Source organism: Poecilia reticulata, linkage group LG6, assembly GCF_000633615.1.
Source record: "Poecilia reticulata strain Guanapo linkage group LG6, Guppy_female_1.0+MT, whole genome shotgun sequence".
In the NCBI taxonomy this organism is placed as follows: domain Eukaryota; kingdom Metazoa; phylum Chordata; class Actinopteri; order Cyprinodontiformes; family Poeciliidae; genus Poecilia; species Poecilia reticulata.
Window position 1 is genome coordinate 3,717,667 of NC_024336.1, and position 12,461 is coordinate 3,730,127.

At 38.2% G+C, this 12,461-nt stretch overlaps 1 protein-coding gene across 1 annotated transcript in view; it reads left to right on the plus strand.

The window, feature by feature from the left end:
- The window catches only part of alkbh3 (alkB homolog 3, alpha-ketoglutarate dependent dioxygenase), a 10,368-nt gene extending 2,579 nt beyond the window's left edge, over positions 1 to 7,789 (plus strand). Inside the window, exons 6-10 of the mRNA XM_008410760.2 lie at positions 17 to 120; positions 2,041 to 2,129; positions 3,186 to 3,395; positions 4,774 to 4,872; positions 7,031 to 7,789. Of these exons, the coding sequence (XP_008408982.1) occupies positions 17 to 120; positions 2,041 to 2,129; positions 3,186 to 3,395; positions 4,774 to 4,872; positions 7,031 to 7,156 (628 nt within the window). The 3' untranslated portion in view covers positions 7,157 to 7,789. The remainder of the gene's footprint in view (positions 1 to 16; positions 121 to 2,040; positions 2,130 to 3,185; positions 3,396 to 4,773; positions 4,873 to 7,030) is intronic.
- Positions 7,790 to 12,461: the final 4,672 nt, after the last annotated feature.

The window sequence follows — 12,461 nt, forward strand, 5'->3', positions numbered from 1 at the left end:
TTTTGAATGTGTTCAGGATGCGGCTGCGGCCCGGGTTCCTCACACCAGAGGAGGCTGACTGGATGTTCAGTAAGCTGCTAGCGGAGCTGCCGTGGTCCCAGAAGACTAACTACAGACTGGGTGGGTACCAGCAGGACCAACTCCAGACCATCTGGGCACAATGTGTGGGGGGGGGGGGAATTGCATAGTTTATAATCTAGAATAGCTTTAGTAGTTCAGCTTTTTGCTTTGGGTTCGCATTTAAACGTTTGTTTACTTCAGGTTTCGCAGATGTTTGTCTAACAGAGTTATTAATCAGAGTTGCCTTAATTTATACATGATTTATTATTTCCCATAATAACTGGAACGTCGACCAACATGTCCGGTGTGTTGAGATGATTTTGACGATGACACTCGACAAAATGTTACTCACAATTGACGACTGTAAAAAAAAGAAAGAGAAGCTTGAAGCTTTCAAGATATAAAACACTTTGAACTTTGTTGCTGAAATGTGCAAATGAACTTGGTTTATTGATTAAATTGGATAAAACCACAATATTCACTCTGTATGAAGGCATCATGTTGAGCTGAAGCCGCACTTTTCCCTCCAGTCTCCTTTCCCTCCCTGCTGGCTCTCATCCATCTGATGAGTAGCTCCGCGACAGCGCCGCTTCAGACGTGACAGCAGGATAATGTAAGCCTAGTGGGGGGTGAGAGGTCAGGGTCAGGTTTTATAAGGTCTTCATTCTTTGTCAACAACATACGTATGGTGTTGTTTTAAGGATCTGCTGAAAGATGTGCTTTTGTTTCTGCCATTTTGTTTGTATTATTCTTTCTTTTTGAAACATTGAGATTATAAAAAGCTTTATATGGCCTCAGGGTCACAGTTCCAGGCTGTCTTCTTCCACTTTAGCATTTCCTTTTTTTAATAAAGTATTGTCATCTTTAGCCAGGGGGAAGGGAAGGAAGAAACACCAGAAAACAACAACAAACTGAAGAGAGAACAAGTCTGAACAGACGTTGTTTCTGCGTGGATAAAATCAAGGAAGTTGGGTCGCAAACAGACTTCCTGTAAAATGAACCAACCCGTGTGCAAAAATCTTTCCATTATTCTTGCACACGGGCTGCCCATTTGGACCACAGGATTGTAAACTTGTTCATCTGTAAATGGACTTAGAATGTTATTTTCCGTCTGATTTCATTAACACAGCCTGCGTTTCCATTACAAATGGGCACAAACCATCGTCGCTACTACACTAATGTAAAAAGAAACAACACAATTTCGGAATCGCGGTTGACCGGAAAACGTAATTAAAATCAAACGTGAGGTATTTTTACAAAGGTATTTTTTATCTTTAAAATACTTATTGCTAATATTTTTGTCTGTTTTTTTACTGAGCCACTTTAATGCTCTGACTCAGTTTTTCCATCCACTTGGCGTCTAAATTAAGCCACATACAGACTTCTAACTTTTTCTTTCCCTCTGATCCCGTCTTTTTATGGAAGAAGTGTTTAAATTCCTTCTCAAATTTATAAGCGCTCGTTCCCGGGGTCCTGTCATAATTCAGTCCCAGTACAAGTGATGGCCTGTCATGCAGTTTGTTTTGGTTTGACCGTGTTTCTGTACCAGAGGATCGGCCAAAATAAGCAAAGAGCCAGAGAATCGTTTCTCGGGAGAGGCCCAAAGGCAACAAGTGAACGAGAGTCGAATTAGATTCGGTCGTCCGCTTCGCTCTGCCGTCGGCTGGAAACACGCTTAGGTGGCAAAATGGTTTGCCAGAAGCAAAAAAACCCCATTTAGGACCAGTTCTCTTCCTGTTCTGTTCAACTCGAAAAGGTTACATTTATTTACTGATATTGTTTAAAGACATTAGGGATGCCTTTATTTTGAAATTGCTGCTGTTTTCTGTGAAGTAAATTCAGAAAGGATTTTAAGGCTTGCCACAGTTTTGATGTTTGTGTTAAAGAAGTGCATTGAATTTTTAAAAAGCAAAAAAATAATTAAATGCTTTCGCTCTAATAAACATTATTGTGACGCTTTGATTGTTTCTATTTGTCCAGGTGAGGCGTATGAAGAGCCCAGGCTCACCTGCTGGTTCGGAGAGTTACCGTATACATACTCTCGCTCCACTATGGCTGCCAACACACAGGTACCTGAAATGATTAATCAGGCCTGAAACGATTAATCAGACTGATCTGATTAATCGAGATCAATCGATTATTGAAACCAGTAATCAATTAATTGTTAACTGGAGTTTACAGACTCTTAAAAAAGGCCATTTGCTGAAAGAACAGCACAGTCAGAACAGTAAGTGAGCAAAAACTGAACAGAAATATATACATGATTTATTATTTCCTCAACTCATCTCATAGTTTTAACTTCAAATTCTGTTTAAGAAAAATCTGTTAAGCGCCTTCGCTGTCCAGCTGTTCATCGGTGAATCCAAAAAGTAATCAACAGTTCAGCTCCACACTGCATTGATAAGTGAGCAGAAAGGCCTGAGCTATTCACATGTTGATGTTGGAGGTATTTTTATGGATTATTTGCTACAAATGATCAAGCGTCCACTAAAGCAATGCTGCATTATTCCCTTTTAGGCAATGGAATGTTCATGTTCCTTTCTTAAAAATGAATAATAATTATTTTTTTTGCATTTTTTAGGGTATTTTTTTCCAATACAAAGCGGTTTCTGCTGCTTTGTGATGATCTGTGATGTAATATCATTTTACATTTTACTGAAGTTTTGGGGTGAAGTGAAAGAACACCCAAATTTATTTCACACAGCTGTGTTTTTATCTTAATTTCTTGTCGCATATTTCTTTATTTATTTATTTTGACAGATTTACAATTAGGGCCATGCAAAGAAAAAGTGAAAATACAAGAATAAAGTCATAATATTATGAGAATAAAGCCATAATACTATTAAAATTAAGTCAAAATAATACGAGATCCAAGTCAAAGTACGAGAACTATAATTTACCAGAATAAAGTTGTAGTGTTATGAGCGTATTCTCGTTTAATTTCATCATTTTTTTTTCTTGTATGATATATTATTATTGTAAAATTATAACTTTATTCTCAGAATTATTTTTTGTTTTAGTTCCCGATACTCCACCGTAGATTAACAGCTCTGTGACCATGTTCTCAATATTCCCATCTTGAAACATTTTATCATCGTCTCCTCCTCCTCCTCCTCTCCACGTAGTGGCATCCGCTTCTGGTCGCCCTCAGAGAGGCGGTGGAGCAGGCCAGCGGCTGCACCTTCAACTCGCTGCTGTGTAACTTGTATCGAGACGGACACGACAGCATCGGCTGGCACAGCGACGACGAGGCCTCTTTGGGCGCCAAACCCACCATCGCGTCTCTGAGTCTGGGCGACACCAGAGCGTTCAGCCTTCGCAAGCAGCCTTCAATGGTGAGATCAGGGCGACGACAGCTGCTTTCCCCTTTCTCAAATATTTACTATTTGCTTCATTTTTACACATGGTTATTAAGCAGCGTGCCCGCACGTCCTTAAAAAAGTTTTAAATTCACGTGTCTACATTTAAAGCCTTAAAAATGTCTTGAATAAACTAAAAAAGACCAAGTTGGCCTTAAATACGTCAATCACAGGTTTTAAATTTTGGATTGTTTGATCTTGTATATTCTCTATTTTTCTTTTTCTTGTGGGATTTTTCTGTCAGGTAAAAGTTTGAGCAACACTCGGCTCTACGGACATGTGTTACGGTTGAGGCTTTCACTAACTAGCTGCTAATATATCCTTGCTAACTAGCTAGCATTTTTTGCTTAAATTTATCTCCCGTGGGCTGGATGATGTTTGTGCATTTCTGTGGCGTTTCAGACCAACAGAAGCATATTGTGGTTGAGGCTACCGCTAAGTAGCCTCAGTATTCTCTTGCTAGCTAGGTAGCTGTTTTGAGACTGTCATTGGCTGTACAATGTTCGTACATTTCTGCGTACACATAGGACTTCAATTCCATCCGTGGTGACTTTAAAAAGTCTTAAATTTGATTTGGTGAAACCTACAGAAACTCTTCTTTTTATAAATTTCTGCTCACTTTTAGGACCAGTTTGTTGGCAGAACACTAGATTTACAGTTCCCTAAAAATATTCTGTTAGATCTGTCACTTATTTGTCTTTTTTTTGTTTGTTTTTTTTTGCTTTTTAATCTTCAGTTTGGTTTGGGCATCAGGGCCAAAATTTGGCTCACATTTAGGGAAAATGTAATTTTAATTACAGCTGAAGTCAGGTGAAAAGGCTGTTAATTTCTCTGAATGCAAGTTTCAGCGGGTAAGATGCTTTAGATATAAATCAGGAGACCCCACCTTAGCAATCCATATAGCCATTTTCACTCTCATTCCAGTGAAATGAAACTCGTTTAGAGCCGCAAAAATTACATGGCCTGTTGAGGAAAAAAGTTAAATATCTACTATAGGAATTTTTTCATTTTTACAGAACCACTGTTTTTATTTTTATTTTTGGGGTTTGAAATAAAGACATTTTTAAAACTTTGTAAAAAAATAAAAAATAAAAAAATAAGATAGATAGAGTGAGTGTTTCCAATCTATAAGACAAGAAACAAAGAGATCCATAAATCATCTTCTGTTTTGGAAATTCTGATAAATAGAGAACTTAATACTAAAAACCTGGCATTTTGTATTATAAGTGTATTTAAAATCGTTTGCTGGTTCTCGCTCATTTGAAGTCAAAGGTATTCCTTTACACACTCTGATTTAAAGGTCTGAGTTTATAACTCTCGGTCCGTGTTTTGCATCGATCTGCTTCCATGTCAGGAGGACAACGGCGACTACACGTATGTGGAGCGAATCCGGATTCCTCTGAGCCACGGGACTCTGCTGCTGATGGAGGGAGCCACGCAGGACGACTGGCAGGCAGGTTTTAACTCAGTTTTAATCAAGAGTGCAAAATTTCCACAACCAAGCCTCAATGTTTACAGTAAATAGTCATGTGCTTTGACTGAGTTCTTTCCACCACTGACGGGCGGCCAGGACAGATCTGCTCCTCCCAGGGAGTTTAAAGCCTCACCTTTCAAGAAGAGACATTTATTTTAGACTCAGGCAGCTTCTTGGTTTAAATTAGTGGAGGAAACTTAAAGTGCGCAATAGAGTGAGGGTATGATACGGTTTGCAGGATAATTTCACATGGGTAAAATCATAGCTTTGTGACAAAAACAAAGGTTAATGCATTGTGTCATTAAGGGTTGATTTATTTCACTTTGTTTAGGAAAAAAAATCACAGAAAGCTTATAAATGCCAAACTTTATGAGAGTTTTGTGTTTTTTGAAGCAAAATAAAGCACTCAGCAGCCGTTTTAAAGTAAACTACAAAGCGCTATTAGCATCATCATTTAATTATTTCTACAATCGGTGCCATACAGTTACTTAAAAAAAAAAAAGATGACATGAAAAAAAAAAAAACTGTGAAAATATGTTTATATGTTAAAATCTGAATTTTTGTAATCTTTTGTGATTTTTGTTTATGTAAAAAGTGGTGGAGTTTAATCATGAAAGCAACATTTCTGGGTCACAATAGCAGAGGCTCATAAACAGTGCCATGAGGAACGCCACATAGAATCAGAATTAGAATGGATTCATTGTCATTGTGCACGAAAGCTCTTAATATTGTTAGCACACGTTCACATAAAAAATTGTATGAACACTGCTTGTACTCCCCCATGAGGTTTCTTTTTTTTTTTTTTTTCAAAGCTTTCCATTTGTTTCCCTCTCATTAAACAGAATTAGTGGAGTCGTAAAGTGACAAACTAAAGAGCAAGAGAATAAAACACGTGGAAAGTAAAGAGCCAGGGAAAAAGCTGCGAGCGCTAACAGAACATAAGATAAGGTCAGGGCTGTTTTATGTTGACGTCTCTCCAGCTGACCCAACAAAGGCATCAGTGGAGCTTTAGATTGAGTTCAGGGAGAGGAGATCACTCAGGTCATTAATCAGCAGTGAGAGTCTGAATGTCTGCCCTGCTTAAAGGGCTCCGTTTTAAAAACAGAGTAAGTTGTGCTTTATGCTAGTGTGAGTGTGTGTAGAAGATTTAAAGGATCAACAAGCATACTGGATCACCAAAGGTCCACATACTGTAAATAAGCTGATCTAAGAGTGAATGACATTTACTTAGGCTGAGAGGTGAATAAGTAAGTCTTGTTGGTGGATGCCATTTATTTCACGCCACTGTTTCTTGTTTTCTACTTTTGCTTTTTTTTTCCCACCTTTCTTTTTTAATAGACTCGGATGTTTCATCAAAATGGCGGAGCGGTGTTGACTTTCGTAGATACCAGGAAGAGCTGAGGCTCAGATGGTTTTACTGTATGACGCTGAATTTTATGAAACAGTGTTGAATTTGAGAATCTTTGCATTTTAGATAACTCAGAGAGGTAACATAATGGTCTTAACTGTGGAGTTAAAGACAAAGAGGGACATTTATGTTGAGACGGATTATTCCTCAGATTAAACCAATTGAACCCATCATTTATTTAAAATCCTTCTCCCTGTTCTAATCAGAAACAACCAATCAGAGCCAGGAAGAGGGTCTTAGTGCTGTCAGTCATGGTCTTAGTGCTGTCAATCATGCTCTTGTACGCACTGCTGATCCCACAGCTTCTGTTTTGAATGCTAAAAACTAGTTAGCATAGCCACCAATGATGGCAGTAACGGTTTTCCTGGAATGGTAAGTTGTTTCTCCACCATTAGCACATTTAGTAGCGGGATCATGCGGTTGATTGACAGCGCTAAGACCCTCCCTCCCCCTGGCCCTGATTGGTTGTTTTTCCATCAGGAGCAGTTCATTTCTTCAGACGGCAATAAGCCACCTTTACACAGATTATCTGTCTCATTTTATACCGTCACAACATAATGACAGTTTTAGCAAATGTGTAAAAAGAATATATATATTTTTATAAAAGTTACATTCTGCAGCTGTAAGTGTTGCACATTAGCAGACACTTGCCCACTTTCCCGATACTTTATCAGACTCTTCCTGGAGCATTTCAGATGCTTTCCTCATCAGTCTCTTTCTCTTCATCAGCATCAAGTGGCAAAGGAATACCATGACCGGGGCCCGCGCATCAACCTGACCTTCAGGACCGTCCACCCGGAGCCGGAGGGCCACAGGCCCGGCACAAAGATGAGGTTCACAGCAAAGAACCCGTAGGTTCCTCTCTGAGTCAGGTACTAAATGCTGGTGAAGTAAAACTTCACCGCTTAAATGAAGATATGTTTTTGAAGAAGGAGGTATGAGTTGCAGTGTAAATTATCACACAGTCCTGCTTAGTTTATATAATCAGAGAAAACTGGTCGAGGAAAGTAGTATTCAACATTTCTGAGGCTGCTGCTGCTTTTTCAAAACCTTAAAATATTTTTTTGTGGTAACTTTGCTAACTTAAAGTGCAGCTCCATCCACTGACTCCTGCAGTGTTAAATATGTTAAATAATATACTTTTTTCTGATTTCTACCCTAATGAATGAATTTCATCAGTTCGATGTAAAATCTGGCCAAAATATATTTTTGGACAACTGTTTTTGGATGACTTTCAAATGTTTGTGTTGGTTAGTAGTGTAAGAAGGATCTGGAGTGACTAATGTGTAAAGAAACTGCTCAGAATGTTCATTTTACGTTCTTTTTTTTTTAGCCCCTCGGGTCAGCTAGCGACAGGAAGTGAGTTTATTAGTGGGGATAAACGTTGTTGGAAAAATTGATCAAACAAAACTATTTTTGTTTTTTGGTTGTTTAATTTTCTTGACAAATGTTCAAATCCTAAAATAATAAAAACACAAAAGCTTTTTGGAAATTGAAGTCTGTAGTTTTCTGTTTTAGAGAAAGAAAAATGAGACTTAATGTGAGAAACTGCAAAATTATTTCAGCCACTTCATATTCTGAAGTTTGTGTCATGTGACAACATAAACCAAATCCGTCTGCTGAGCTGTAGAGTCTTTGTCTTAAACATTCTTATGTAAATGAAGGATCGACTCTCCAAATCTTTTCTGTAAAGTGAAAGTGTTGCTGCTTGGTAGGGAACTGAAGACAAACCTGAAGCTGATTTATTTTTATTTTTTATCAGACAATGAGTAAATTTGATTTATTTAGTTTGACTTAATGAAATAGATCTACAGCTGGAACCAAGATATTTACATAACTGACTAAAAAGAAACATAACATACATGGGTTTTTTTTCTCACTGCCTGAAGTTAAATCTGACCAAACCGTTCTTGATTTAGGTCAGTTAGAATTACCAAAATTATTTCTATTTCCTAGCTGCCAGAAAACTTTAAAGAATATTTTTAAGAGATATTTTTTTCCTCTTGAATTCAAAAGTTTACATACGTTTAGTCACCAACCAGGATAGCCATCTTCTAAACTGTACGACTCGATGTTTACACAATTAGACGACGGGTCACTGGATACACAACCTCGACCCGCTGGTGGGGAGCCGATCATTCCTCTGGGCTCTCCATGTACTTTATTAATAGCCCCTTTCAGCATGGGAACTCTAACTTGGTCACAACCCAACTATCCTCTGGTAAATTTGTATTGAGGTGTGATGTAACATCTCTCAGCTCCTGCAAGATGAGAAGGTTGTTTTGAAACTGAAGCTGAATTAAACGACTTCTCGGCACTATGTATTAGAGAAAAGGCTGCCATGAGGAAACTATGCAGCACAAACATGGTTTACCGACAGCTTCACGGCTAAGACTGGTGAAAAAGAAAATCACGTTTTTAAGTCATTTACTTTTTTACAGACAAAGCTGTTTTAAGACTCACCAGAACCAGCTGATAAAAACCATATAATGGAGTTTTTCTTTATTTTATTTTGTTTTATTTTTTGTGATATTGTGTGTTTGATAAAAATAAATATTTACTTTTTCTGTATTCTTAGTTAAAAGGGGTATTATGTATTTTCCAGGAACATAGTGCCTTTTCGTAGCACAATCAGTTAACTATATTACCTTTCAGTTGTCAAATATGACTTGGAAAAAAATTTGACTTCGTAATTTAAGGCCTTGAAATTGGACCTCTGTCTCTTTAAGAAACTCCTGTTCTGAAACTCTGCCTTCAGTAAGTCATCACACCATGGCTCCTCTATTAACCCTTTAGTAACATTTTTACCAGAGTTTCACTGAAAAGTGTCTCCTATAGTGAGCTCTGATGTGTCGTTTCACCAGGTGTTGGCTTATTGCTGCTGGCTAGTCTGAATGAGCTCAGTAGGCGGGGCTAGGTCCAGCCAGGTGTTTGGAACAGCTGAGGTTTCTCAAACATGCAGGAAAGAATCAAAGCAACACTCCAGGTATGATTTTGATTAGGCAATAACATTAAAACATGATGTAAAGCTAATAAAAAGTTGATTTTATGTTATACTGCCCCTTTAAAAAAAACAGTTTTGTGGCCAAAACTGTAGCAAAAAGTTTGGACAACAATTGGTTAGGGTTGACTTCTGACCTCACAACAAAACTAAACAGTGAGTTTAGCCTTTTTAGTGATGCTCAAAATTAGACTGTGTTGCCTGTCAATTGTAAGTCTGAGGAGAGTTCTTGTGAGCATGAATATTTTCACCAAACGCCGCACATAATGTTTATTTAATTTTATTTTTTTGTAGAATAAGATGGTAAATAGAAGGAAATAATGGGATCAGTGTCGGTGTAGTTCTGTCCGGTGCTCAGCATGACACAGCAAACTCCCTCCTGCTTGTGTTTACCTCAGTTTTCCACCAGTTACATCAAACAGTGTAACCATGGCCACCAAAACTTTCTCTCGTCCTTGACCTGGCTCTTTCTTTTCTCTGACCACTTTCTTCATGTCTCGTACGTCTGAACATTGAGCCGAGCAAACTGTCTTCGCAGCTCACTGCAGAACAACACATTTCTGTGTCCAAAAAGGGGAAATTTGAGAATTAGGCAACTGGGGGTTCTCATTGATTGTGGTTAAATGTGCAACAGTTCCTGTCCTGTTGTGAGATTACTGCTTAAAAAGTAGTGAAAAGGAAAAAAAAAAAAAGAAAAAAAAAAATCTGCTGAATTTGAAGTGTCCGGGTGTGTGGTCTGGAACATTCTGTACAAAATAAAAAGCACCATCTCACATTAAATTAACTAGAGACGAACATTAGATTTAATTTCGGCGCAGCGCCTTGATGTTCCAGACGAGATGACCTTGAGCACCGATTGTTCCAGCTAAGATTCACAGCGATGACGATAACAGCAAATCACTGAGAAAAACATTGTTTTGTCATTTGATTTCATAAATCAGAGCATAAAAATGGTGGATGATATTGTGTTTTATTTATCTTTTTTATATGTTATTGCAATTCTGAAATTTCTTCTGGTAGTTTTAACGAAGCGCCATGACAGACTTTTATTTCTAAACGTGTCTATTTTCAAACGTTGATATTCCAGCTAAAGCTACTACAACGACTAAGTTCATTCTCTTTAAATTTAGACCCTTGTTAGTCTACCTACGCAATTTTGCTCGATTCTCATCTCCCTTTGGTGCTCCATCTGGAATTTCTCCCATTGACTTGGATTCCTCCAGTAAAATTTCAAACGGGCCAATCAGCGAACAGAAGGAGAAGTTGTGAACGATGACGTCGATTGTTTGCTATGTTTTAGAATTACAGGCTAATCTAAACACACCGACAAAAAGAGGTGGACTGTCTGTGAACCTTAGCATTTAGATAACCAACATTGAACCTGTGGACACCAGAGGTTACTACGGCTTCCTATTTTATCTCAGTCTGGGAATCAGTCTGTGTTTTCATGCTTACTGTTAAGCACAGCCTGAAATTGTCCTGATTTGCTGGGAAGCTGTTCTGGATTCGCTCTGTTCCCGCCACTCCTGTCCTTTACTCTTCACTTTCCAGTAACGGTTGTTGACGGACAGAATCCCATATGGTCTACGCATTTCCCCGCTCCGTCACGCTGCTTTAATTAGTTCTACAATCTTAGAAACCTTCCATGAAGCTCTTTATGAGCCTGCTAATGATCCATTTTTTAAAATAAAACATCTTCAAGCAGGGAAATGTCCTAAACATTCACAACAGAAGTCGTCAACACAGGAATAGTCCACCCTTGGCCTGGGTCATTTCCTATGTGTCTTTACCTCCTGGCACCCTCCTTGTCTACTTCATCCTGTTTGGACTTTTGTATCATGTTGCAGCTGCCACTCAGGGATCTACCTCTGAGAGGGTTGGTATCTCCTGTTCTTTATTTAGCTGGAGTTCTCTGCTGGATCGGATGTAAATTACAGCCTTGGTATTCAATTGGTTGACATATCTCCCATGAAGTTCCCAAAATACGTTTTAATAGGCACTTTGGCTGGATATAATGGATTTAGGGGTGAAACGATTAATCACGACAAATTGATGATTGAAATTTGTCGTCAACTAATTGAGTAATCGATTAATCGTTAACTGGAGTGCGCAGACTAAAAAATAAAAATAAACAAGGCCAATTGCTGAAAGAACAACACAATCAGAGCGTTAATTAAGCCAAAATTGTACAAAAATAAATACGTTTTGCATTTAAGATTGAGGGGGGGAAAAAACTTTTTTACATGTTTGTCTGTCTCAAATTCTGCCAAAAAAAAAAAGTTTCTTTCTTTTAATGTATTTCTAATGTTGTTTAAATGACAAATCTGTAAAATGTGCCAATTTTTAAAATCTGATTAATCAATTAATCACTAGACAAACCAATAGCTAATAATTAATTGCAGCCCTAAATGGATTACACTAATTCTCAAAAATGTCCCCATTTTTCATTGAGCATCTTGGGAAGCTGAAATTTGTACCCTTCTTCATATTTACATATTAGTGGCTCTGTCTCGTGGTGGAATCATGGAAAACATGAAGTCACTTTGTTTCTCTCTCTGTCGCCACTATCTATCCGCCGCTCTCTAAATACTCGTCTTTCCTTTGTAAGCGTTAGCAGCTGGCGCTAACCCCATGTTAACATCATCAGTGGCTCCTTAAGTGTCTGTGAGATCACGTTCGATTGTAGTCTAAATATTTTGTGATACTTTAATTGACCTTTCAGGGCTGCACTTGGTGTGCGATTTGATTGTCTGTAGACTGACTAACTGTATATTTTTATGCCAAAAAATGGAGATAAAAATCTGTTTTCCAGCCACTTTTAGTTTTTGGTGGAATGTTATTTGTAGCCAATGTAGCCTAGCATGTACGACAGAACTGGTTAGCATCTAGACTTCTGTTCACTTTTAAGTCTCCCCCGATTGTAAGGGAAGACACAGTTTATGACATAGTGGTATGTTGGAGATTTGATCAAATCGACTAACATAAGGGAGAAGGTATGGATCCGTTTCTAAGCTAGTTCCAACTTTTGAGCCCCAACAAGGTCTGCTACCTGTACAGACAAATTAGATCGACTTGAACAAGTAGAAGCCATGGCTGCATTGGTGACAACAACTTGGGAAAACAATCAAGACCATTCAATACACCAGGTGTCACATCCCG